Source organism: Phocoena sinus, chromosome 11 (assembly GCF_008692025.1).
Source record: "Phocoena sinus isolate mPhoSin1 chromosome 11, mPhoSin1.pri, whole genome shotgun sequence".
Taxonomy (NCBI): domain Eukaryota; kingdom Metazoa; phylum Chordata; class Mammalia; order Artiodactyla; family Phocoenidae; genus Phocoena; species Phocoena sinus.
Genome location: NC_045773.1, coordinates 37,756,057 through 37,781,881, shown reverse-complemented (window position 1 = coordinate 37,781,881; position 25,825 = coordinate 37,756,057). Strand labels below are relative to the sequence as shown.

General features: G+C 41.1%; 1 protein-coding gene across 7 annotated transcripts in view; it reads left to right on the top strand.

Moving 5' to 3' along the window:
• Positions 1 to 9,297: 9,297 nt before the first annotated feature.
• Positions 9,298 to 25,825, top strand: part of DOCK3 (dedicator of cytokinesis 3) — a 421,452-nt gene continuing 404,924 nt past the window's right edge. For all 7 annotated transcript variants that reach the window (XM_032648825.1, XM_032648824.1, XM_032648821.1 and 4 more), the window contains exon 1: positions 9,298 to 9,594. In XM_032648825.1, coding sequence (XP_032504716.1) covers positions 9,558 to 9,594 — 37 coding nt within the window. In that variant the 5' untranslated portion in view covers positions 9,298 to 9,557. The remainder of the gene's footprint in view (positions 9,595 to 25,825) is intronic.

Genomic DNA, 25,825 nt, shown 5'->3' with positions numbered 1-25,825 from the left:
GAAGGGCATAAGCTCTAGATGCGGCACCTCTTGATGAAGAGAAAGCAGAATGTCACTACTATCACCTGCATGTCACCTGGACTTGCCTCAATACCCACTGCATTTCTCTGAAGTTTTTCCATCATTCTGCTTGGACAGAGCACCAGATGAGATCAACTGATGTGAGAGGGAAGTGAGTGCTGTTCTGGCACCATGGCCAAAAGCTCTTGGGAGAATGAGCATCACCTACCACTTGCCTACTGCTTGCTGACTTCAGTCATGAGAGCCCCCATCCTGGATAAACATCATCTTTGTGGCCACACATTGTTTTATGAGCTGAGTCATCAGACTGGCTGACTCCTTAAATGTTGCTGTCTGATTCTCCAGGCAGCAGAAAACGAGGAGAGAAGATATGAAGCGTAGCTCATCGAGCTTTGTAGAGGGCCAGTCTCAATTGCCAAAGGTGATGGGGGAGTCATCATTATGGAGTTTGCTTATGTTAAAAAATGGTTGATTAACCTAAGTTCCATTTAGGAGAAAAAGATGATGCTGTCCACATTTCTTGTATGTTACTACAAAATCTGTTTGGTTACGGGCTAATTTTGATAGCCACCAGTCTTAAACAATATCCTGCTGAAAACTTGATTCCTTCACTCGTTTATTACAATGCAATTTATTATCTGAGGTAATAAGTTCAACCTAAAGGCAATAGTGACATGTTAAGTCAAACAGTTTGCAGACTTCTCTATTTCTTAAATTACTCCACCATGTTTATCTTTTATATAGCTACTCAGCAACATGTCTCAATGAACTTTTAATTAAAGCCAATGTGCCTATATCAAAGAAATTTACCCTGATTAACTCAAGTTTCTGAATTTGGAGATTTGTGACTTCCTGAAGTAAATTTCTCAGTTCTCTTTTCCATCCTATTTCATTATGGTCTCAGAAAGCATACAGGCAGATCATTCACCCAATAGTATATGCTGAATTCCTGCTAGGTGGCAGGCACTATGTTAGTCTCCGTGTGGGGTAAAAATAAGTGAAGAGCGATCTTTACTACTGAAGAAGGAAACAAATGTTTGTCAATGTGCAAGGTGGACATATTTGATCTCTTGGAGGAGGATGGGATGAGTAAGTGCTATAGGAAAAGCCCTCATGGGAAAGCAAAATCCCCTTCAGCCAGAGGCAGTTGGGGAAGCTTTTCTGGGGAAAGCAGCCCTTGGATGGTGAGGAGGATCCATGAGTTTCAAGAGAGGAGAGTACAAGGGCTGAGGGATACTGTATGCAAAGGCCTAGCAAGAGTCAGGGAATAGCATATGCTTGTGTCTGGAGCTAGGATGGCCCTGGGGACTCTGGGAGAGCAGTTTCCTGGAAGTGACAGGGTCAGAAACCAGACCTTAGGAGACTGAGAGCCAAATAAATTGTGTTGAAATGAAGGGGTCTGGGGACTTCCCTGGTGGTCCAGTGGTTAAGAATTCACCTTCTAATGCAGGGGACGTGGGTTCAATCCCTGGTCAGGGAATTAAGATCCCACATGCCTGGGGCAACTAAGCCCATGTGCCGCAATTACTGAGCCTGCGTGCTCTAGAGCCCACACGCCACACCTAGAGAGAAGCCAGTGCGCTGCAACTAGAGAAGCCTGCGTGCCACAACGAAAGATCCCACATGCCTCAACAAAGATCCCGTGTGCTGCAACTGAGACCTAATGCAGCCCAAATAAAAGGAAAAAAAAAAAAAAGAAAGAAAAAAGAAATAAAGGGGTCTGGAGTGGATAATTCTCCTTTGGAGTCAGATAGAGAAAGGAGGGAGAGAGAGGGAATAGGGGATGAGAGTACCAACGGGGCAGGTGTACCTGGGACCACAGAAAGATCCTGTGGAGCAGAACAGGGTAAAAATGGGGGACAGGGAGCAACAATGGTGCAGGGGGTTCCTGGGGATCCTGAGTGCCACAGGGGTGGTGGTGAGAACACATGGAAGAGTGGGTGGAAAGGAAGGGAGGGCAGGGCACTGAGGGTCCTGATTTTCGGAGGCAAGCTGGAAGTCAGTTCACATGCTGGGAGGGGTGTGTTTGTGTGGGGTGAGGGTAGGTTGAGAGCCTTCTTAGTCGAGTGGACTGAGAGCCTGAGGAAGGGCTCAGAGCAGATGCTGTGGGTATAGGAGAGCAGGTGCATAGTCCTTCTGAAGGCCAGCAACGTGTGCTTTGCCCTTTTGCTTCAACTCAAGACAACTTTCTAAATTTAGTGCAAACAGCAAGACTGCAGGAGTCTGGGACTTATCATGCTCTCTCCTTCTCACCTTGGCACCCTTTCTTCTCCCTTTGCCAGTTGGGATTAAAGCCCACCCACCCCTAAGCTGAAGTGTGCAGTCATGGATTGGGATAGTCTTTGTATGGGGAAGCCATCATCTAAGATGGATTCACACAAGGAATAAGAGAGTAAACTTTGGGAAAACTAGTTCTTAGGCTCTGAGATTGTCATCACATATATCAGTCAGTTGGAGTGGAACTAGAAGACAAAATAAGAGCTTTTAAAAGCTTGTTCACAGAAGAACGGATAAGTGACCTGGAAGATAAAATAGTGGAAATAACTACTGCAGAGCACAATAAAGAAAAAAGAATGAAAAGAATTGAGGACAGTCTCAGAGACCTCTGGGACAGCATTAAATGCACCAACATTCGAATTATAGGGATCCCAGAAGAAGAAGAGAAAAAGAAAGGGACTGAGAGCATATTTGAAGAGATTATAGTTGAAAACTTCCCTAATCTGGGAAAGGAAATAGTTAATCAAGTCCAGGAAGCACAGAGAGTCCCATACAGGATAAATCCAAGGAGAACACGCCAAGACACATCTTAATCAAACTATCAAAAATTAAATACAAAGAAAAAATATTAAAAGCAGCAAGGGAAAAACAACAAGTAACACACAAGGGAATCCCCATAATGTTAACAGCTGATCTTTCAGCAGAAACTCTGCAAGCCAGAAGGGAGTACCAGGACATATTTAAAGTGATGAAGAAGAAAAACCTACAATCAAGATTACTCTACACAGCAAGGATCTCATTCAGATTTGATGGAGAAATTAAAACCTTTACAGACAAGCAAAAGCTAAGAGAATTCAGCACCACCAAACCAGCTTTACAACAAATGCTAAAGGAACTTCTCTAGACAAGAAACACAGAAGGAAAAGACCTACAATAACAAGCCCAAAACAATTAAGAAAATGGTAATAGGAACATACATATCAATAATTACCTTAAATGTAAATGGATTAAATGCTCCCACCAAAAGACATAGACTGGTTGAATGGATACAAAAACAAGACCCATATATATGCTGTCTACAAGAGACCCACTTCAGACCTAGGGACACGTACAGACTGAAAGTGAGGGGGTGGAAAAAGATATTCCATGCAAATGGAAATCAAAAGAAATCTGGAGTAGCAATTCTCATATCAGACAAAACAGACTTTAAAATAAATACTATTACAAGAGACAAAGAAGGACACTACATAATGATCAACAGATCAATCCAAGAAGAAGATACAACAATTGTAAATATTTAGGTACCCAACATAGGAGCACCTCAATACATAAGGCAAATGCTAACAGCCATAAAAGGGGAAATCAACAGTAACACAATCATAGTAGGGGACTTTAACACCCCACTTTCACCAATGAACAGATCATACAAAATGAAAATAAATAAGGAAACAGAAGCTTTAAATGATACATTAAACAAGATGGACTTAATTGATATTTATAGGACATTCCAGCCAAAAACAACAGAATACACATTCTTTTCAAGTGCTCATGGAACATTCTCCACGATAGATCATATCTTGGGTCACAAATCAAGCCTTGGTAAATTTAAGAAAATTGAAATTGTATCTTTTCCGACCACAATGCTATGAGACTAGATATCAATTACAGGAAAAAAAATCTGTAAAAATTACAAATACATGGAGGCTAAACAATACACTACTTAATAACCAAGAGATCACTGAAGAAATCAAAGAGGAAATCAAAAAGTACCTAGAAACGAATGACAATGAAAACACGACGACCCAAACCTATGGGATGCAGCAAAAGCAGTTCTAAGAGGGAAGTTTATAGCAATACAATCCTACCTCAAGAAACAAGAAACATCTCAAATAAACAACCTAACCTTATACCTAAAGCAATTAGAGAAAGGAGAACAAAAAAACCCCAAGGTTAGCAGAAGTAAAGAAATCATAAAGATAATATCAGAAATAAATGAAAAAGAAATGAAGGAAACAATAGCAAAGATCAATAAAACTAAAAGCTGGTTCTTTGAGAAGATAAACAGAATTGATAAACCATTAGCCAGACTCATCAAGAAAAAAAGGGAGAAGACTCCAATTAATAGAATTCGAAATGAAAAAGGAGAAGTAACAACTGACACTGCAGAAATACAAAGGATCATGAGAGATTACAACAAGCAACTCTATGTCAATAAAATGGACAACCTGGAAGAAATGGACAAATTCTTAGAAATGCACAACCTTCTGAGACTGAACCAGGAAGAAATAGAAAATATGAAGAGACCAATCACAAGCACTGAAATTGAAACTGTGATTAAAAATCTTCCAATAGGGTTTCCCTGGTGGTGCAGTGGTTGAGAGTCCGCCTGCCGATGCAGGGGACACGGGTTTGTCCCCCGGTCCGGGAGGATCCCACATGCCCTGGAGCAGCTGGGCCCGTGAGCCACGGCCGCTGGGGCTGCGCATCCGGAGCCTGTGCTCCGCAGCGGGAGAGGCCACAACAGTGAGAGGCCCTCGTACCGCTAAAAAAAAAAAAATCCAACAAACAAAAGCCCAGGACCAGATGGCTTCACAGGCGAATTCTATCAAACATTTAGAGAAGAGCTAACACCTATCCTTCTCAAACTATTCCAAAATATAGCAGAGGGAGGATCACTCCCAAACTCATTCTATGAGGCCACCATCACCCTGATACCAAAAACAGACAAAGGTGTCACAGAGAAAGAAAACTACAGGCCAATACCACTGGTGAACATAGATGCAAAAATCCTCAACAAAATACTAGCAAACAGAATCCAACAGCACATTAAAAGGATCATACACCATGATCAAGTGGGGTTTATCCCAGGAATGCAAGGATTCTTAAATATATGCAAATCAATCAATGTAATACACCATATTAACAAATTGAAGGAGAAAACTATATGATCATCTCAATAGAGGCAGAGAAAGCTTTTGACAAAATTCAACACCCATTTATGATAAAAACCCTCCAGAAAGTAGGCATAGAGGGAACTTTCCTCAACATAATAAAGGCCATATATGACAAACCCACAGCCAACATCGTCCTCAATGGTGAAAACCTGAAACCATTTCCACTAAGATCAGGAACAAGACAAGGTTGCCCACTCTCACCACTATTATTCAACATAGTTTTGGAATTTTTAGCCACAGCAATCAGAGAAGAAAAAGAAATAAAAGGAATCCAAATCGGAAAAGAAGTAAAACTGTCACTGTTTGCAGATGACATGATACTATACATAGAGACTCCTAAAGGTGCCACCAGAAAACTACCAGAGCTAATCAATGAATTTGGTAAAGTAGCAGGATACAAAATTAATGCATAGAAATCTCTAGCATTCTTATACACTAATGATGAAAAATCTGAAAGTGAAATTAAGAAAACACTCCCATTTACCATTTCAACTAAAAGAATAAAATATCTAGGAATAAACCTACCCAAGGAGACAAAAGACCTGTATGGAGAAAATTATAAGACACTGATGAAAGAAATTAAAGATGATACAAACAGATGGAGAGATATACCATGTTCTTGGATTGGAAGAATCAACATTGTGAGAATGATTCTACTACCCAAAGCAATCTACAGATTCAATGCAATCCCTATCAAACTACCCCTGGCATTTTGCACAGAACTAGAACAAAAAATTTCACAATTTGTATGGAAACACAAAAGACCCCAAATAGCCAAAGCAATCTTGAGAAAGGAAAACGGAGCTGGAGGAATCAGACTCCCTGACTTCAGACTATACTACAAAGCTACAGTAATCATGACAGTATGGAACTGGCACAAAAACAGAAATATAGATCAATGGAACAGGATAGAAAGCCCAGAGGTAAACCCACGCACATATGGTCACCTTATCTTTGATAAAGGAGGCAAGAATATACAGTGGAGAAAAGACAGCCTCTTCAATAAGTGGTGCTGGGAAAACTGGACAGGTACATGTAAAAGTATGAAATTAGAACACTCCCTAACACCATAAACAAAAATAAAATGGATTAAAGACCTAAATGTAAGGCCAGACACCATCAAACTCTTAGAGGAAAACATAGGCAGAACACTCTATGACATAAATCACAGCCAGATCTTTTTTGACCCACCTCCTAGAGAAATGGAAATAAAAACAAAAATAAACAAATGGGACCTAATGAAACTCCAAAGCTTTTGCACAGCAAAGGAAACCATAAACAAGACCAAAAGACAACCCTCAGAATGGGAGAAAATATTTGCAAATGAAGCAACTGACAAAGGATTAATCTCCAAAATATACAAGCATCTCATGCAGCTCAATATCAAAAAAACCAACAACCCAATCCAAAAATGGGCAGAAGACCTAAATAGACATTTCTCCAAAGAAGACATACTGATGGCCAAAAAGCACATGAAAAGCTGCTCAATATCACTAATTATTAGAGAAATACAAACAAAAACTACATTGAGATATCATCTCACACCAGTCAGAATGGCCATCATCAAAAATCTACAGACAGTAAATGCTGGAGAGGGTGTGGAGAAAAGGGAACACTCTTGCACTGTTGGTGGGAATGTAAATTGATACAGCTACTACGGAGAACAGTTCCTTAAAAAACTAAAAATAGAACTACCATACGACCCAGCAATCCCACTACTGGGCATATACCCTGAGAAAACCATAATTCAAAAAGAGTCATGTACCACAATGTTCATTGCAGCTCTATTTACAATAGTCAGGACATGGAAACAATGTAAGTGTCCATCAACAGATGAATGGATAAAGAAGATGTGGCACATATATACAATGGAATATTACTCAGCCATAAAAAGAAACGAAATTGAGTTATGTGTAGTGAGGTTGATGGACCTAGAGTCTGTCATACAGAGTGAAGTCAGAAAGAGAAAAACAAATACCCTATGCTAACACACACACACACATATATATATAGAATCTAAGGGGAAAAAAATGATCATGAAGAACCTAGGGGCAAAACGGGAATAAAGACACAGACCTACTAGCGAATGGACTTGAGGATATGGGGAGGGTAAGCTGTGACAAAGTGAGAGAATGGCATGGACATTATACACTACTAAACGTAAAATAGGTAGTGGGAAGCAGCCACATAGCACAGGGTGATCAGCTCGGTGCTTTGTGACCACCTAGAGGGGTGGGATGGGGGGGGTGGAAGCGAGGGAGACGCAAGAGGGAAGAGGTATGGGAACATATGTATATGTATAACTGATTCACTTTGTTATAAAGCAGAAACTCACACACCATTGTAAAGCAGTTATACTCCAATAAAGATGTTAAAAAAATCAATTTCCTTTAAAAAAAAAAAAGGTTGTCTAGAAGGTCTGTATAACTTGGCATCTCTTGCTGGATAGCTCCTTGGATAAAACTTTGTGGGAATGTGGCTTCATTCCGCGGTAAACATTCCATGGTGGCCATTGGGCAGGGGTCTATCTTCCTGGAATAGTCAGCTACATAAATAAGGATATGTCTTTTATTATGTCCTTGGATCAAAAAAAAATATATATCTAGCTATTGAGAAACTCAGTCATTTACGGAACATTTTCGAGGGTCAGGATTGGGCAGCCTTCACTGGTGGGAGGAGGAGTCTATAGGTCAGGAGTCTGTGGCAATAATCCAGGTGAACACAATTAGGCCTGGGAGGAGTTACCAATCATAAAGAATATTGTGAATGAAGAATCAACAATATCTGTTGATTACCAAGATATTCTTGTATCAGTCTTGCTTCCTATTCAACAGTGTGTGTCAGGTGCTGGGCTGAGTCCTGATGGACCAGAAAGGTGACTTTAGCCTGGATTTTTCCTTTTGGAGCTGACAGTCTTATAGGAAGAGTAAGGCACAAAGGCACACAGCTTGAATCCCAGGCAAAAGAAGGATCCAGTCTGCCAGCTGCAGGATCAGGTAAGGTTTTCTGGAGGTGAGACCTTGAGCTGGGCTTTATAGAGTTGGGGTGTCCAAGACTGATAGTGAGGGATGACACCAGGATTTTGATTTGGTAGTGCTGGTGACAGAATTGTACGGATATGCTGGGATTAGGGCTAGGAACACGATGCAATCCAGATGTAGGTGGAAAGGAGAAGTCCTGCAGTTGCCAGGACTTTCCTGGTCTTTGAGCGGTTGACCTAGGGTCACAAGGTGATATTTGCAGGCCTAAGAGTGAATGGATTCTTAAGGAGGAGAGGAAGGAGAAAAGTTTCGGGACCGAACCGGAAACTCAGGATGCCCTGTAAGGCAGAGACCTAGGAGCAGCAGAGGCGGTGCCCAGGGCAGGTACATCTCCCTCCCGCTCCCTACTCCCCCTTCCCCCAACCCAATGAGCAACTTCTTCCTTACTAGGAAGCCTGCAGTGATTGTTCTGGCCCCAAACATTTACTACGCAGGCCAACTCAGCGAAACAAGAAGCAAGGAGGCGCTAGCGGTTTCGGCCTAGGAAGAGTCCCAGAGACCTAAGAGCGAGGGGCACGAGTATGCCCCATTTGGTTCTCCTGCGGCGACCCCACCCTGCGGGCCCGGGCGCTGCGCAGGGCGGCTCCTGGGGCCTTTCCAGGGATGGGGTCGTGACAGCGCCGTGGATGACACCTGGATGGGTCTTAAAACGGTATCCTTCCCTCCTTTTCCTGCTCTCCCCTCTCCGACCGGCGGATCTCGCGGGGATCTCGGCGTGCCTGGCAGGAGGCACTGGACGCCGAAGCCCAGGGGGTCCGAGGGCCTCCCACCTGCCCAGCCCCGCCTCCTCCAGCACTTGCTGCCGCCCGGGGCCTTGGGCCTAAGAGCCAGTCCTGACCCCAGCGGGGCCATTCAACCGCCTCTCGCTGATTTCCCTCCGCTGCCGCGCGGCGGCGGCGACACGTGGGCTCGCGCGCGGGCTCGGGCGGCGCGAGCCCGGGCAGCGCGAGCCCCCGCGCGCCGGGAAGCGGCGCATGCGCGGGCGTCCTGCGAGCCCGCTGAGGCGAGCCGAATCGCGGCGGCGCCGGGAGCCGAGCAGCGGAGCTGTGAAGAACGAGCGGTGGCGTGAGAACGCCAGGGACTGACAGGTGGCAAACCCTCGCCCGCGCTGATCGGGTTTGCTGGGGCGCCCGCGGAACCTGGCGGTCCGGGCGTGGCGGCGGTCGCATCCCGGACGGCCTGTGAGGGATGCGCCGCCCACTGCCCTGCGCCGCCTGACCGCCCCCGCCTCGCCTAGCGGTGCGCCACAGCCGGGCCCGCGGCCGTCCCCGCCGCGCTGTCGCCCGGCTGCCGCCGCGCCCGCGGGGTCGCGCCCGGCCCGGCCATGTGGACCCCCACGGAGGAAGAGAAATACGGCGTAGGTAGGTGAGGCTCCGGCCTGGCCGCGGCGGGCGTTCGGGGGACGCGCCCTTGCTCTCGGCCTCGTGCCGGCCCCGCCTCAATTCGCGCCCGCGCGCCTCCCACCGCTGCCCGCAGGCTGCGCGGCCTCGGCGCGGGGTGTGCGCGGGGTGGGGGCGGCGCGGGCGCGAGGCGCGGGGGTGGGAGCGGGTCCCTGGGTGCGGGGAGGGCGGCAGGGGGCGCTGGCAGCGCGGCCTCGTCAGGTGCGGCCGGAGGGAGGGGTGGGCAGGGCCCCAGCGGCTCCCCGAGGTTTTTGGTGTGGGGCATAGGGCAGTTTCACCCAAGAAGCCAGATTCTGGGAACCTGTTTTCTCCTTTCTCAAACCTCAATTTTAGTGAGTTTCTGCACCTGAGTTGATGAGCCCGATGACTCTATTTTTGGAGTGGAGCCTTAGAAAGAAAAAAGGGATAAAATACGTTGACATCATTTTCCCAGTTCAGAATTTTGCAGACATTTGACTGGAAATGTTTGATCCGTTTTAGTTTGTTTTGCCTTCAATATTATAAATACTTATTACTTAAAATAGGAAGTGTTTTTGCACATGTCCCAACGTTTAGTGTATATTACAGTCACGGTTTTGTTAAGAAACAAACGAACCTGTTTTTAGATGAGACCATTATTCCTCTTAGAATCCTCTTTTTATCTGTTACAAGTGTTAAACTCCAGAAGCTAAATAATTTTTATAATACTCAACTTCTTTAAAAGGCATATTCAATAATTTAAGGGATTGAATATTAGTTTTACTTTTATAGTGTTAGTGTTTTGTGGCGATTACATGAGAGAGGAGTTCAGCCACACTGCATTTTTGTAAGTCACCTGTCATTCAGTTAGAAACAGATAGAAAAATGAGTGTACAGGTTTTTTTTCTGCCTAAGTTTTAATAGAAAATTTTTGATGGGGAAATCTGTCTAAACAGACTTTTGTTTCCCATGTTTACTGCAGCTCAATCAAGGTTTAGTTCACAGTTCACTACAAAATAACTTTTAAACTGTCAGTGGTAACAAACGTTTAGGAATACCATCAGGCAAATTATGTGGAAACTGAATGTATTTAAATTTAAGGACCTGCAGAGAGATCTGTGCTGGTAGAAAATCTTGTTTTGAAAGGTAACTTTCTGAAGTTTTTAGTTAGCTATGCTCTAAAGGCATAATGATATAGGCTAGGATGGAAGTGATAAAAGGAGCCCTAGTGCTAGAGTCTCTGTTGAAATGGGATTGGGAAATGATGTGAAGAGCTGGGATTCACCTCTGGGAACATTTTAGCCTTTCTCTTAGAGCATTCCCTAAATACTAAATACATTTTGTGATGTGAAGAGTTGATGGTTTATCTTTTCTGTAACTTCCTCTCAGACCTGCTTAACTAGAATAACAAATAACTGATGTGAAAGTGGTCAACTGTCCAGTGGCACCTAAGTGATAATTTCTTTCCTGCTGGGTCGGAACCTCTGAGTAGTGGAATTGGCAGATTTCTGAGTCCTGGCTTCTCTTTACTGGTGTTGCGGGCAAGTTATTTAACATCATTTTCTTAATGTGTAAATTGGGGATAATATTTACCTACAGGGTTGTGAAAATCAAATGAGAGCATACCAAATGCTTAATAAATGTTAATTTCTTCTTTTCCCCTTAGTACAGTACTTAGACTAATAACAACACTAGGCATTTCCTCAGGTGTGTTGGTTCTGAAATGGAGGCAATGCAGGGTAATCAAGATAGGCATATGTGAATCTCAAAGCACTAGGATTTGGTGTGTGATTTACTCAGGAAGATGGAAGGAAAATTTTGCATTCCTTGGACTGTGAGTTTAGCTTTACAAAAATTTTTTCCTGTGGAGGGGTACAGCATTGGGCACAGGGTAGGACTTAAATGCTTGCTAAATGAGAGAGACAGTTATTCTGAAGACATGAGCAGCTGTGATTTAGTGTAATTTATTTGCCCTTTCTGCCAAACAAAGAAAGTCTCTATCATCTTCTCTCACAGCTTTCTTCTACTATCCCTTCCTCAGCTATGGTCTAAAAGTTCTTGTGTAGATTGTTCACACTCAGAATATGTTTTTTCCATAAGCATTTCAGGGTTACACTCCTAGGCCTTTTCATAAAAGCCAGTTCAGTCTATAAAGAGCCTAAATATTGTACTTACAATGAGAAAAATAGTCAGTTAAAAATGGTATGTTAGCTGCATTGTTTAATTGTTAGCTTGAAAATCTAAACATTGGACTTCTCTGGTGGTGCAGTGGTTAAGAATCCGCCTGCCAATGCAGGGGACACGGGTTCGAGCCCTGGTCTGGGAAGATCCCACATGCCACAGAGCAGCTAAGCCCGTGCGCCACAACTACTGAGCCTGTGCTCTAGAGCCTGTGAGCCACAACTGCTGAGCCCATGTACCACAACTACTGAAGCCTGCACGCCTAGAGCCTGTGTTTTACAACAAGAGAAGCCACTGCAATGAGAAGCCTGTGCACTGCAATGAAGAATAGCCCCCACTCGCTGCAACTAGAGAAAAGCCCACACGCAGCAACGAAGACCCAACACAGCCAAAGATAAAATAAATAAATAAATAAAAAAAGAAAATCTAAACATTATCATTATTCCTATGAGAAAATGTTTCAGATTTCAACTTTGATTTTTATGAGCAGCATGGAGCACAGATTTCTATCTCTGCTTGCTAACCCATAATCCTTACAGCAAGGAGGGAAAACATATCTTTTCCCCACCAATTTGTATAAATTGCTTGGATGTTGGTGAGGGAAGGAGTCCCCTGTTGCAGCAGTGCAAAGGAGTTTTTCCCAGTGCAACTGTTCATCTGTATTTGACATTGGTAAGGTTTTTGAGATCATGTAGTAATATCTTAATGCCTTTAAAATTTATGATATAAAAATTCTGTACAGGTTATAACACTTTCAAATTATTTGATTTATTTGCTTAGGACTAGGCAATATCTGAGCTTCCCTTTCCATTGTAATATTCTGTGATTGAGTTTAGAGGAAGGGGAGGAAACTACCCTTTTTTGAAGATCAATGATGGACCAGTCAGTGTGCTGGGGATTCTCACTTATGTTATACCATGTAGATCCCCAGAACAGTCTTAATGTTATCTTCGTTACCCAGATGATGAAATTGGATCTCAGAGGTTCCCTTAATTTTCTTCTTGGCAATGGGCAATATTTTGCCATATACTTGACTCTCTTACTGTCCTTCTCTAGTATCACGAGGAGCTGTTCTTTACTGAACCCTTTTAGCCTGTGTTCTGGCTCCTTATGTCTCTTCTTCTTAGAGAATCTCTGCTTTTCTTTCTGTTGCCATAAATGGTAAGATAAAGTCCTTCATCTTACCATTCTTTATTTTACCTTTTCAAGAAGCTTCCTATTCTAGAGTGAATTAGGTGAGAAAAATCCAACCATTTTTGTGAAACATCTGTTTTTTCCCATATTGACTGCACCCAAACTACCAAATATAGAAACTGAAGACCAAGAAAATACTTTTCCCATCCTCTAACAGCAGCAGCAGTAAACACCACCAACAAATGAAACAAGAGTTTGTAAATTAAGTTCCTTGAGTAGAATAGCAGCAGAGATTTGAGTACATGTGTGTTAGTTTGGCATCTTAGCAGTGAAAGCTGCTTCATAATGTCATCTTGTTTATTCTGCTGTCCTGAGGTAAATTTTGTAATAATTCAGAGCATTTATTGCTTATTCTTTTCTAATCCCCACTTAGCAGACCATGAAAAAATTTCTTCATTACCAACCAGATTACCTTCTATTTTAGTTTTGTAATGTCATATTTATTTTTTTCTAATTTAAAAACAATGCGTATTTTCTGCCTTACTTTTGCCTGATTTCCTTCTGCTTGATTTTCCCCAGATAGGAAAAAAACCCCAAACAACACTTAAAAAAAGCCCTGAATCCTTAAAAGAAATTTAACTTCTAATGATCCTGTGGTGCAGAGGCATGTGAAGGTGGGAAGGGAATAGGTCCATGAAACCACATCTGAAAGAACCAGTGTTCACAAAATTTCACTAAATCTGTAGGTAAATGGGCTACAACTCAGTGAAATAGTGCGAGGGCAGTGGGCTCTTTAGTTACTTGCTCTGTAAGGAAATCCCAGCCTTTGAAGCCTTGGAAAAGGCCCTGTATCTTTATCTCTCAGAGGTAAAGGCATCCACTAGGGGTAGAGAAGATGTCATAAACCCAGGACTTTATTTTGCCCTGAAAAGTGAGGATGTGCTTGATGTTTTATGATCAGGGGTTTAGTGTTTACAGGGAACTTCCACATCATGATTCTGCTTGAGCTTTACACTGTAAAGCTCCTTTTTTTTTTTTTAAACCCATGACAAAGAAACTTTAACTGAAAGAAATTAAGTGACTGATCTAAGATACTTAAGCCAACTAAGTGCTGATTTGAGATTTCAACCTAGGACTTTGGGATTCTATTCTAATCCACAGCTGCTTTCATTACACCATGTTGCCTCTGAAAAGAATGTGTCGGCATTGTATGTCTCTGGCTCAAAAAATAAGGCCTTTTTAACAGACTTCAAATTTAAATTGGATAGTTATATTTAAGGAATTTTATTTCTATATTAAGCATTTTTATACGACTACATAGTATTTATCGTTCTGCTTCTGAATATATGATTTGCATTGCTGATGAGTACAGATTCAAGGCATGACAATTCATAAGGCAGGTTTTTAACAGCCTTGAGGAGTATGTTGGGTACTATTGCCCTCTTTTAAAGACATTGTTAGTAGGGAAGAAAGAAGTTGATACCAGCAAACATTTATTGAGTGCCTTCTTAAACCGAGATGACTTTGTTTTGATCTGCCATTCTATAAAGCAAGCAGGAAATAATCAGCAGGAAATGATCAATATTTTAACAGGGAAGTCAATATGCAACAATATTCTATAGACTATTCAAATGTTATAGTTAATTTTATCATGCAGTGTTATGAGAGAATATGCTTTAGAAACATAAAGCTTAATTGTAAACATGACACCATTTTCTATCATTTTTAGACACATTCTGAAGCATGATGTCTCAAAAGAATGGTCATTGAGGTTGGAAGTGCTTTATATTCATACCGTACTTTTACATTGGTGCTGAATTTCAATTTTTAATAGTTTGTATTACGATTTTTTTTGAATTCTTGTGTCTTTATTCTTGAAGATAAGAATGATCTGAATTTATTCCCAATGTGTAAGCATTATTGGATATGCTATATTAGGGCTTTATCCCAATGTTGTACTTTTACCATAATGAACAAACCTGTTTATTATGTTATGCTCTAAAGACTCTTGTGTACCCTCTCTTGATAGATTTTGTATAGAAAAGCAAGATTTTTTTCCACATAAAGGTTCTGGGAACTTTAAAATTTTTTTTATAAGTACGTTGCCAAATTATTTTAGCTGCGGCCCAAGTAACTGCAGTTGACTTGCTATATCACACATTAGGATACTCTAGTAAGGATAATTACTATGTTGGGAAATGTCATTCAGAAACTTCCTGTTTTTCTACTTATCTACAATGGAATAAAATCTCAACCTCTTGCTTCCATCTGTTTCTCCCTCTCTCTTTAGAACTCATTCATGAGCTCTTGTTGATTGATGAATGAGAACAAAAATTGATGGAAGAATTAATGTATGATAAATGCAGAACTTTTTTTTTGCAGTTCACGGGCCTCTCACTGTTGTGGCCTCTCCCGTTGTGGAGCACAGGCTCCGGACGCGCAGGCCCAGTGGCCATGGCTCACGGGCCTAGCTGCTCTGCGGCATGTGGGACCTTCCTGGACCGGGGCATGAACCTGTGTCCCCTGCATCAGCAGGTGGACTCTCAACCACTGCGCCACCAGGGAAGCGCAAATGCAGAACTTTATATTACAGACTTAGTATCATACTTTGACCTTTCTTCAAATACATCTAGTGACAGTGCCCTCACCACGTTTTGAGACAGCCCATTTTATTGTTAGACAGCTGTGATGAGAACATTCTTCCTTGTTGAATAGACTCCTTGTAATTTCTTATAAGTTTGTGTTCTGTGTTTACATATAAATAACTTCCATCATAGCCCTTCAGTAATTCATAAAATTTTAGTATTGTAAGGGATCTTAGAGATAATATGGTTTAAGGCTCCAGAGCTAAGTAAGACCAGTGGAATAGCTAACATTCATTAAGTGTTTACTGTGTGCCCAGCACTTGCATGTTATGGCTCAAATTTGCTTTTTCAGCTTCATCTGCTGACTTGCTTGTATTTTACACTTTAGCCAAACTGAACTTTCCCCAAGTCCTTCTGTCTGGACTTAATTATACCAGTGCTGCCGTGTGCCAGGACTGTTTGCCATCTATTAAACACTTCTTGTTATTTGCTGCATCATGTCTCTGTTCATATTCTTTCTATGTGGGGTGCCTCCCCCCACCCCATCTTCATCTCTCAGATTCTTTCCTATCTGTTAAGGCTTCTATCATGTATTACTATCTTTGTAAATCTTTTTCTACCTTGACCATACCCCTTTCTTTCTCCAACCAGATAGATTTTATTCTATGATACTTTATATCTTACAGTGGTATATTTATTCTATCCTCTTCCATTAGATTAATGTCCTTCCAACTTTTGACTACGATCTACAATAAGAAATACAATTAAAATTATTATCTCGGGCTTCCCTGGTGGCGCAGTGGTTGAGAGTCCGCCTGCCGATGCAGGGGACACAGGTTCGTGCCCCAGTCCAGGAAGATCCCACGTGCCGTGGAGCGGCTGGGCCTGTGAGCCATGGCCCCTGAGCCTGCGCATCCGGAGCCTGTGCTCCGCAACGGGAGAGGCCACGGCAGTGAGAGGCCCGCGTACTGCAAAAAAAAAAAAAAAAACACACAAAAAATTATTAGCTCTTATGTGTGTATGTTTCTACTATACACACACATGAAAAAGTTAAAAGTTTCATGGTATAGTATTTTGTAGAGTGTACTCTGATGTTTCTATTCATTTCTATTTCATCAAAAAATATTGGTGGCAGTGCAATTGATTTTTTGACCCATGGTTAACTCTGATTTAGGCTATAAACTCTTAAAAAGTAGGTATTGTGCCATATTTACAGTTGACCCTTGAACAATGCAGGGGTTGGAGTGCCAACCCCTCACACAGTCAAAAATCTGTGTTCCGCTATTTCTGCCTCAAAAACAAAGGAGATGATAAAATGACTCACCCAAGGGCAGGAAGCTGAAACAGTTTGGATGGAATCAGAACTCAAACCCTAGTTCTTTTGATTCCACATATTGTGATCTCTAATTAAATGCAAACTTTTCCCCACACTTAGTTAATTTAAAGATCTGTAACATGAAAACACAGGTACTGTATACATTTATTGAAAAAAATTGTGTATAAATGGACCTGCCCAGTTCAAACCTGTGTTGTTCAAGGGTCAGCTGTATCTTTGTGTTCTTGACAGACATAACTCAGTACCAGGCATATAGAAGGTTTTATACATGTATTTTAGCATTGAGTTGGACGTTTTTTGTTAATGTGGTATAAAGCCTGATATTCGGAGGTTTTTGAGCTGCCATTTCACACTAATTACTCATACTGGTTTTATAATAGCTAAACTCTAGATTTTACTGCATATTAACTGAAGTAAAGCTAGATCTCCGTCCTGAATGTGTGCTATTGATAATAAACATAAATGTAAAATTTTAGTTTCATTTTAAAAAGATTTTACATTTATTTTCACTACATTTCATTGAGGGGGAGCATATTTGGCTTGCCACTGTTGGTCTTAAATGGGGTTGGGCTCTCAGTATTTGGCTCATTAGTACAACTTGTCAAGTTTTTTTTTTTTTTTTTTTTTTTTGTGCTACGCGGGCCTCTCACTGTTGTGGCCTCTCCCGTTGTGGAGCACAGGCTCTGGATGCGCAGGCTCAGCGGCCATGGCTCATGGGCCCAGCCGCTCCGTGGCATGTGAGATCTTCCCGGACCGGGGCACAAACCCGTGTCCCCTGCATTGGCAGGCGGACTCTCAACCACTGCAGCACCAGGGAAGCCCTGTCAAGTCTTTTTTGTAGCTTGAGTTTGTCTTCCCACATATTATCATTTTTTCCTTGAAGTTTCACCTACACAGTTGATAAACCTGTCTTCTGTCGTTTTCCAAGTGGCTGGTAAAAATGTTGAACAGAATAGTTTGAGGGAAGTGTCCAGTTTATAAAGGAGTAGATTTTGTTATGTTGTGTTTTGAATGCAGATTATCAGGATGACTTACTGAATGCTTCATGACAGTGCCAGCTGTGCCACTTTTGTGAACCTGATAGTGTTTGGGGTTAGGATGTGTTCCTGGCCAGACTGTGGTCTATGGCCAAGGAGGAAGGATGCTGCTAAAGTCTGTGTGGCCTTACTTTTAAGTGTGGGGAGTGATAAAGGTATATTAGCATTAAAAAGATCTGAAATCCATTTTCATCTTCATGTATAGGAGGACGGGTGGCACGAAACTTTTCTTGAGTTTTGTTTCTGATGTTTTTTCTACATTCCTTATACTTTAGATATGCTGGACAACTCACCCTTTTCCAGACAAGTCTAAAACCCTCCTACCTTTGTCGCTTTGCTTGGTTGTTATAATATGACAGGAATGCAATGACTACCTTTCTCTGCCTGGGGAATGCCACCTTAAAAAGCTGAAATGTCATCTTCTCTTTGATGCCTTCCCCAGCTCTGCCCAATAATAAGCATTGCTTCTTGCTTCTACAGCAGTTGGTACCAACCTCTAGTATGGCACTTATCCCTTTAGGTCATGCTTAATTGCATGTCTTTGCCTCAGGGGATTGAGCTTCTCCAGGACAAGGAATTTTGTCTTTGTGTTTGTAACCCCAGGACCTAGCACATAGTGAGGGATCAATAAATGCTTAATTAGGAGTCCAACCTAATGAAAGTTTTATTTTGCTTTGTTAATCCTGATAGTATTTTATTTTTTAAAATTTATTTATTTTGGCTTCACTGGGCCTTCGTTGCGGCTCATGGGCTTCTCTAGTTGCAGCACGTGGGTTTAGTTGCAGCATGTGGGATCTTACTTCCCTGACCAGGGATTGAACCTGGGCCCCCTGCGTTGGGATCGCGGAGTCTTAACCACTGGACCACCTGGGAAGTCCCCCTGATAGTATTTTAAAAGGCAGGCTGTAAGTCTAATAATATTTAGTTGTTAGAAATCTGTGACATCATGAATACACTTTTTTTTCCCTCAGCATTTCTCTTTCTTGAGTCTGTTAGGAAGGTTTACTGCCTGTGGCTGAGTTGAGATGACTGATTTTGGGTGGGAGCCTTAGGATTCCAATATGAATCTCACCTAGAGTTTCACAGTTATCACAACAGTGATTCAGGAAATTTGCAGCAGGTAATTGGGATGCCGCTTGAATTTACCCCAACAATACCTCTTTTGTTTGACACCTTTGGGGAAGCCATGTTTTGGATGAGTGACTTTTCCATAGAACTCAAGGTTAAACCTTTAAAAGCACCAAGAAAATATTTTTTTGTTGGACTTTGTTTATAGTAAAAGATAATATGTTCCATTCTTCCCTGTGGTGAATTCAATATGTTGAATACATCTGAGCTTTTTCTGTGTAATATTTCCCCTCTGATTACATAAGATATATATTCATTATAGACATGTAAGTAACTATAGAAAAATACACAAAAAAGAAAATAAGGGTGATATCTTATTTTTGTTACCCAGACATAACCCATCTCAACACACTGGCATATCTTTCCAGTCTTTTTTTCTGATGCAGGCATTTAAAATAAATTTAGGACTATACTGTTTATATTGTCATTCAGTATTTTATTTTATTTTTAAAACTCAAGTAATTTATTTATTGGCCATGCAGCATGTGGGATCTTAGTTCCCCGACCAGGGATCAAAACCACGCCCCTTGCAGTGGAAGCATGGAGTATTAACCACTGGACCACCAGGGAAGTCCCAACAGTCTTTTATTTTAAATCTGCTATACTATGAACATTTTCTTATGTCTGGAATGTCATTGTTTTAATGACTGCTGCTCCATTAGGTACTATATTAGGTACTATAATTTACCTAATCTACTTCTGAGCAGTTGGTCATTAGAAATTAACTATTGCCAGGACAGTGAGGGTACTTGTTTCTCTGTACCCTTGTCAATATAGGGCATTATTTTCTCCACAAATTTGCATCTTCAAAAATTTCAAACTTGATACATGCTTAAGAGGGATAAATTCTCAGGCATTACAAAAATAAAGTATTCTGTACTACCATTTCAACTTCTTGGGCATCATTTGTTTAATTGAACTTTCTGACTATTTGATATCGTTAATGCAAATAAGTGATTATGACTTTGATACAGTGATACTTGTTTGCTTCCTCACTGAAATCCCTGGGAAGATCACTCATTCCAGTTAGTGGTTCTCTTGTTTGTTTGCTCCCTTTCTCATCTGGCTGTGATGCTCTCTGGGAATTTGGTGGTGGTGGTGGTGGTCGGGGAGGGGGGATATGTGAGACTCTTCGACTTGCTATCAGTGACTTGAAATTGTATTTTTGTTTTGTTCTGGTATTCTTTCTATCTCTGTACATTTCTGTTCTCTGTAGCTACTTCCAGTGTCATTCATTTCCTTTTCCTGTTTGCCAGCCACTCTTTGCTTCTTCCCCCAGCCATACCTTTTCAAGCTAGACCCGAACTGAACTTGTTCAAGGGAAACTGGGGTAATCAACTTTATGAAAAACTAAAGTGGCTCCTTTCCTTTCTATTGGAGTGAAATTCAGTGCCTTTTTGAAAAACTTAGATGTGTTAAAAGAGCTTTCTGACTCATGGCCAGGGCTGGGCTCTGTAGGAATGCCTGGCTTTGGAACAGAGGCAGTGCTCTGGGAGTGATAGAGCCTAATGCAGGTTTGCTCCATGCAGAGCAGTTTCCCCTCTGGGTGGCTGCATGTAGGTATGACGTCTGGTACTGCTGCAGCCATCTTGTTATCATGAAGAAAGCCAGGAAGGGGGAGGGGGATTTGTTTTGCTTTTTGGTATGGGAAAGGGAAGAAACACTTAGGGGTGCTTGGACCATTATGGATGGAGGGAAGGAACTGTTTGAAAAGAAAAACTTTTGATATATTTAAACATACTGAAATATTTAAGCTCTGATAAGACAATGGTGTATGATGGTAGGTAATGAGACTGTGGTTGTCCCACAGAGCGCTCATTGTTTTTATTGATTTGCTTTCTCAGAAACCATAGCAGGTTTCTGTGTTAGTTATGTAGAGTAATGAACTGTTTTAATTGGTTAATTCTTCACCCTGATATTTACAATTTACACAGATTAAGTGTACAATTTAGTGGCATTAAATACATTCAAATTGTTGTATAACTGTCACTACTATTTATTTCTAGAGCTCTTTTTATCATCCCAAACAAAAACTCTATACCCCTCCCTGTAGCTCCAGGTAACCTCTATTCTACTTTCTGTCTCTGTGAATTTGATTATTCTAGATACCTCATGTAAATGGAATCATACAATATTTGTCTTTTTATATTCAGCTTATTTTACTTAGCATAACATTTTCAGGGTTCGTGCATGTTGTAGCAGGCATCAAAATTTCATTCCTTTTTATGTCTGAATAATGTCCCATTGTGTGAGTATATATCACATTTATTTATACATTCATCTGTTGTTGTACACTTAGGTAGTTTCCACCTTTTGGCTCTTATGAATTAAGCTGCTATGAATATTAGTGTGCAAGTATCTGTTAGAGTCCCTATTTTCGGATCTCTTGGGTGTATACCTAGCATTGGAATTGCTGGATCAAATGGTAATTCATGTTTAACTTTTAGAGAAATCACTTATTTTCCACACCAGTTGTACAATTTTACATTACCACCAACAACTCGTGAGAGTCCCACATCCTCGCCAACACTTCTTATTTTATTTTATTTTTTGGCCACACTGCGTGGCATGTGGGATCTTAGTTCCCTGACCAGGGATCGAACCCATGCCCCCTGCATTGGAAGCATGGAGTCTTAACCACTGGACTGCCAGGGAAGTCCAACACTTCTTAGTTTTTGATAATAGGCATCCTAATGGGTGTGAAGTGGTATCTCACTGTGGTTTTGATTTGAATTTCCCTAGTGATTAGTGATGTTGAGCATCTTTTCATGTGCTTATTGGCTATCTGTATATTTTCGTTGGAGAAATATTCCATTTTATGTATGTACCACATTTTGTTTACCCGTTCTTTGTTGATGGACACTTGGGTTGTTTCTACCTTTTGGTAGATATTGTGAATAATACTATAATGAACATTTTGCATCCAAGTTTCTGTTTGACTCCCTTTTTTAAATCCTTTGGATATATACCTAGGAGTGGAATTGCTTACCATTTGGTAATTCTATGTTTAGTTTTTTGGGGAACCACCACGCTGTTTTCTGTAGTGCCTGCACCATTTTACTTTGCCATCAGCAATGCACGAGGATTCCAGTCTCTTTACATCCTTGCTAATACTTGTGATTTTCTGTCTTTTAAAAAAATGTTTCTATAAATGGCCATCCAAATGGGTGTGAAGTGGTATTTCATTGCGGTCTTTAAAATTTTTTATTTATTTATTTAATTATTTATTTCTATTTGGCTGCATTGGGTCTTTGTTGCTGAACGCTGACTTTCTCTAGTTGCGGTGAGCGGGGGCTACTCTTACTTTTGGTGTGCGGACTTCTCATTGCGGTGGCTTCTCTTGTTGCGGAGCACGGGCTCTAGGTGCATGGGCTTCAGTAGCTGTGGCATGTGGGCTCAGTAGTTGTGGCTCACGGGCTCTAGAGCACAGGCTCAGTAGTTGTGGTGCACGGGCCTAGTTGCTCTGTGACATGTGGGATCTTCCTGGACCAGGGCTTGAACCTGTGTCCCCTGCACCGTCAGGTGGATTCCTAACCACTGCGCCACCCGGGAAGTCCCTCATTGTGGTTTTAATTTGCATTTTTCCTAATAATTAGTGATGTTGAGCGTCTTTTCATGTGCTTATTGGCCACTTTTGTGTTGTTTTTGGAGAAATGTCTATTCAAGTACTTTGCCCATTTTAAAATAGATTTTTGTTGCGGTTGTTAGTTTGTAGCTCTTTATATATTCTGGATATTAATTCCTTAACAGATACATGGTTTAGAGATGTTTTCTCCCATTTCATGGTTTGTCTTCTCACTCTGTTATAGTGTCCTTTGATGTACGGAAGTTTTAAATTTTGACACAGTCTAATTTATGTTTTCTTTTGTCATTTGTGCTTTTGATGTCATATTCAAGAAATCATGGTCAAATCCATCATGAGGCTTTCCCCCATGTTTCCTTCTAAGAGTTTTATAGCTTTTACATTTAGACCTTTGATCCATTTTGAGTTAATTTTTGCATATGGCATAAGGTAAGGGTCCAGCTTCATTCTTTTGTATATGGATGTCTAGTTTTCTCAGCATTGTTTGTTGAGAAGTCTGTCTTTCCCATTGAATGGTCTTAGCACCTTGGTTTGAAAATCATTTGGCCATATATTTGATGGTTTTTTGGGGGGCTCTATCTTTATGCTGATATGTCTGTCTTTATGCCAGTACCACAGTTCTCTGTGCCTTTGTAGCACGTTTTGAAATCAGGAAGTGTGAGTACTCCCACTTTGTTCTTCTTTTTCAAGTTTGTTTTGCCTCTTTGGGGTCCCTTGAGATTCCATGTGAATTTTAGGAAGAATTTTTCTATTTCTACAAAAAGTGCCATTGGGATTTTGACAGGAATTGCAATGAATTTGTAGATTGCTTTAGGTAGTATTGTCATATTAACAGTATTAATTCTTCCAGTCAGTGATCACGGATGCTTTACATTTACTTAGGTTGTCTTTATTTACTATTATTATTATTTTTGGCTGCGTTGGGTCTTTGTTGCTGCACATGGGCTTTCTCTGGTTGCGGCAAGCGGGGGCTACTCTTCGTTGCAGTGTGTGGGATTCTCGTTGTGGTGGCTTCTCTTGTGGAGCACGGCTCTGGGCGTGTGGGTTTCAGTAGTTGCAGCATGTGGGCCCTAGAGTGAGTGGGCTTCAGTAGTTGTGGCGCGAGAGCTCAGTAGTTGTGGCTCGCGGGCTCTAGAGCGCAGGCTCAGTAGTTCTGGCACACAGGCTTAGTTGCTCTGCAGCGTGCGGGATCTTCCTGGATTAGGGATCACCCGTGTCCCCTGCATTGGCAGGCGGATTCTTAACTACTGCACCACCAGGAAAGTCCTTGGAATTGTTTTCTTAATTTTGTTTTTGTATTGTTCATTGTTAATGTATTTTTGCATGTTAATTTTATATTGTGCAACTGCTGAGTTCATCTGTTAGCCCTAACATTTTGTTGTTGTTCTTTTTTTTGACTGCATTCTTTAAGGTTTTCTACATATAAGATCATGTCATCTGCAAAGAGAGATCATTTTTATTTCTTCCTTTCATATTTGGATGCCTTTTGTTTCTTTTTCTTGCCCAATTACTACTCTGGCTAAAACTTCTAGCACTATGTTGAAAAGGCAAAAGCAGTCATTTTTGTCTTGTTCCTGATCTTTAGAGGAAAAGCTTTCAGTCTTTCACACTGAGTATGATGCTTGTTGTAGATTTTTCATATTTTTTTCTTAACAAGGTTAGTTTTCATTTCACTTAACACAAGCTACTACTTGTTCATGCCCAGACTGTGTGTTTGTTTGTATCTGTAAAAGTATGTATCTGGGCATTTTATCTCTTCTTCTTCTCAGTATTTTTTTTTTGAACTTTATTTATTTATTTGTTATACAGCAGTGTTTTATTAGTTGTCTGTTTTACACGTATTAGTGTATATAGTCAATCGCAATCTCCCATTTCATCCCACCACCACCCCCTGCCCCCCACTTTCCTCCCTTGGTGTCCGTACGTTGGTTCTCTACATCTGTCTCTATTTCTCCCTTGCAAACTGGTTCATTTGTACCATTTTTCTACATTCCACATATATGCATTAATATATGATATTTGTTTTACTCTTTCTGACTTACTTCAATCTGTATGACAGTCTGTAGGTCCGTCCATGTCTCTGAAAATGACCTGATTTCATTCCTTTTTATGGCTGAGTAGTATTCCATTGTATATATGTACCACATCTTTATTCGTTAGTCTGTCAATGGGCATTTAGGTTGCTTCCATGACCTGGTTATTGTAAATAGTGCTGCAGTGAACATTGGGGTGCATGTGTCTTTTTGAATTATGGTTTTCTCAGGGTATGTGCCCAGTAGTGGGATTGCTGGGTCATATGGTAGTTCTATTTTTAGTTTTTTAAGGAACCTCCATACTGTTCTCCATAGTGGCTGTATCAATTTACATTCCCACCAACAATGCAAGAGGGTTCCCTTTTCTCCACACCCTCTCCAGCATTTGTTTGTAGATTTTCTGATAATGCCCAGTCTAACCAGTGTGAGGTGATACCTCATTGTAGTTCTGATTTGCATTTCTCTGATAATCAGTGATGTTGAGCAGCTTTTCATATGCCTCTTGGCCATCTGCATGTCTTCTTTGGAGAAATGTCTCTTTAGGTCTTCTGCCCATTTTTTAATTGTGTTGTTTGTTTTTTTAATATTGAGCTAATGTTTATATATTTTGGAGATTAATCCTTTGTCCTTTGATTCATTTGGAAATATTTTCTCCCATTCTGAGGGTTGTCTTTTCATCTTGTTTATAGTTTCCTTTGCTGTGCAAAAGCTTTTAAGTTTCATTAGGTCCCATTTGTTTATTTTTGTTTTTATTTCCATTACTCTAGGAGGTGGGTCAAAAAAGATCTTGCTGTGATTTATTTCAGAGTGTTCTTCCTATGTTTTCCTCTAAGAGTTTTATAGTATCTGGCCTTACATTTAGGTCTTTAATCCATTTTGAGTTTATTTTTGTGTATGGTGTTAGGGAATGTTCTAATTTCATTCTTTTACATGTGGCTGTCCAGTTTTCCCAGCACCACTTACTGAAGAGACTGTCTTTTCTCCATTGTATATCGTTGCCTCCTTTGTCATAGATTAGTTGACCATAGGTGCATGGGTCTATTTCTGGGATTTCTATCCTGTTCCATTGATCTGTATTTCTGTTTTTGAGGCAGGACCATATTGTCTTGATTACTGTAGCTTTGTAGTATAGTCAGAAGTCAGGGAGTCTGACTCTTCCAGCACCGTTTTTTTCCCTCAAGACTGCTTTGGCTATTCGGGGTCTTTTGTGTCTCCAT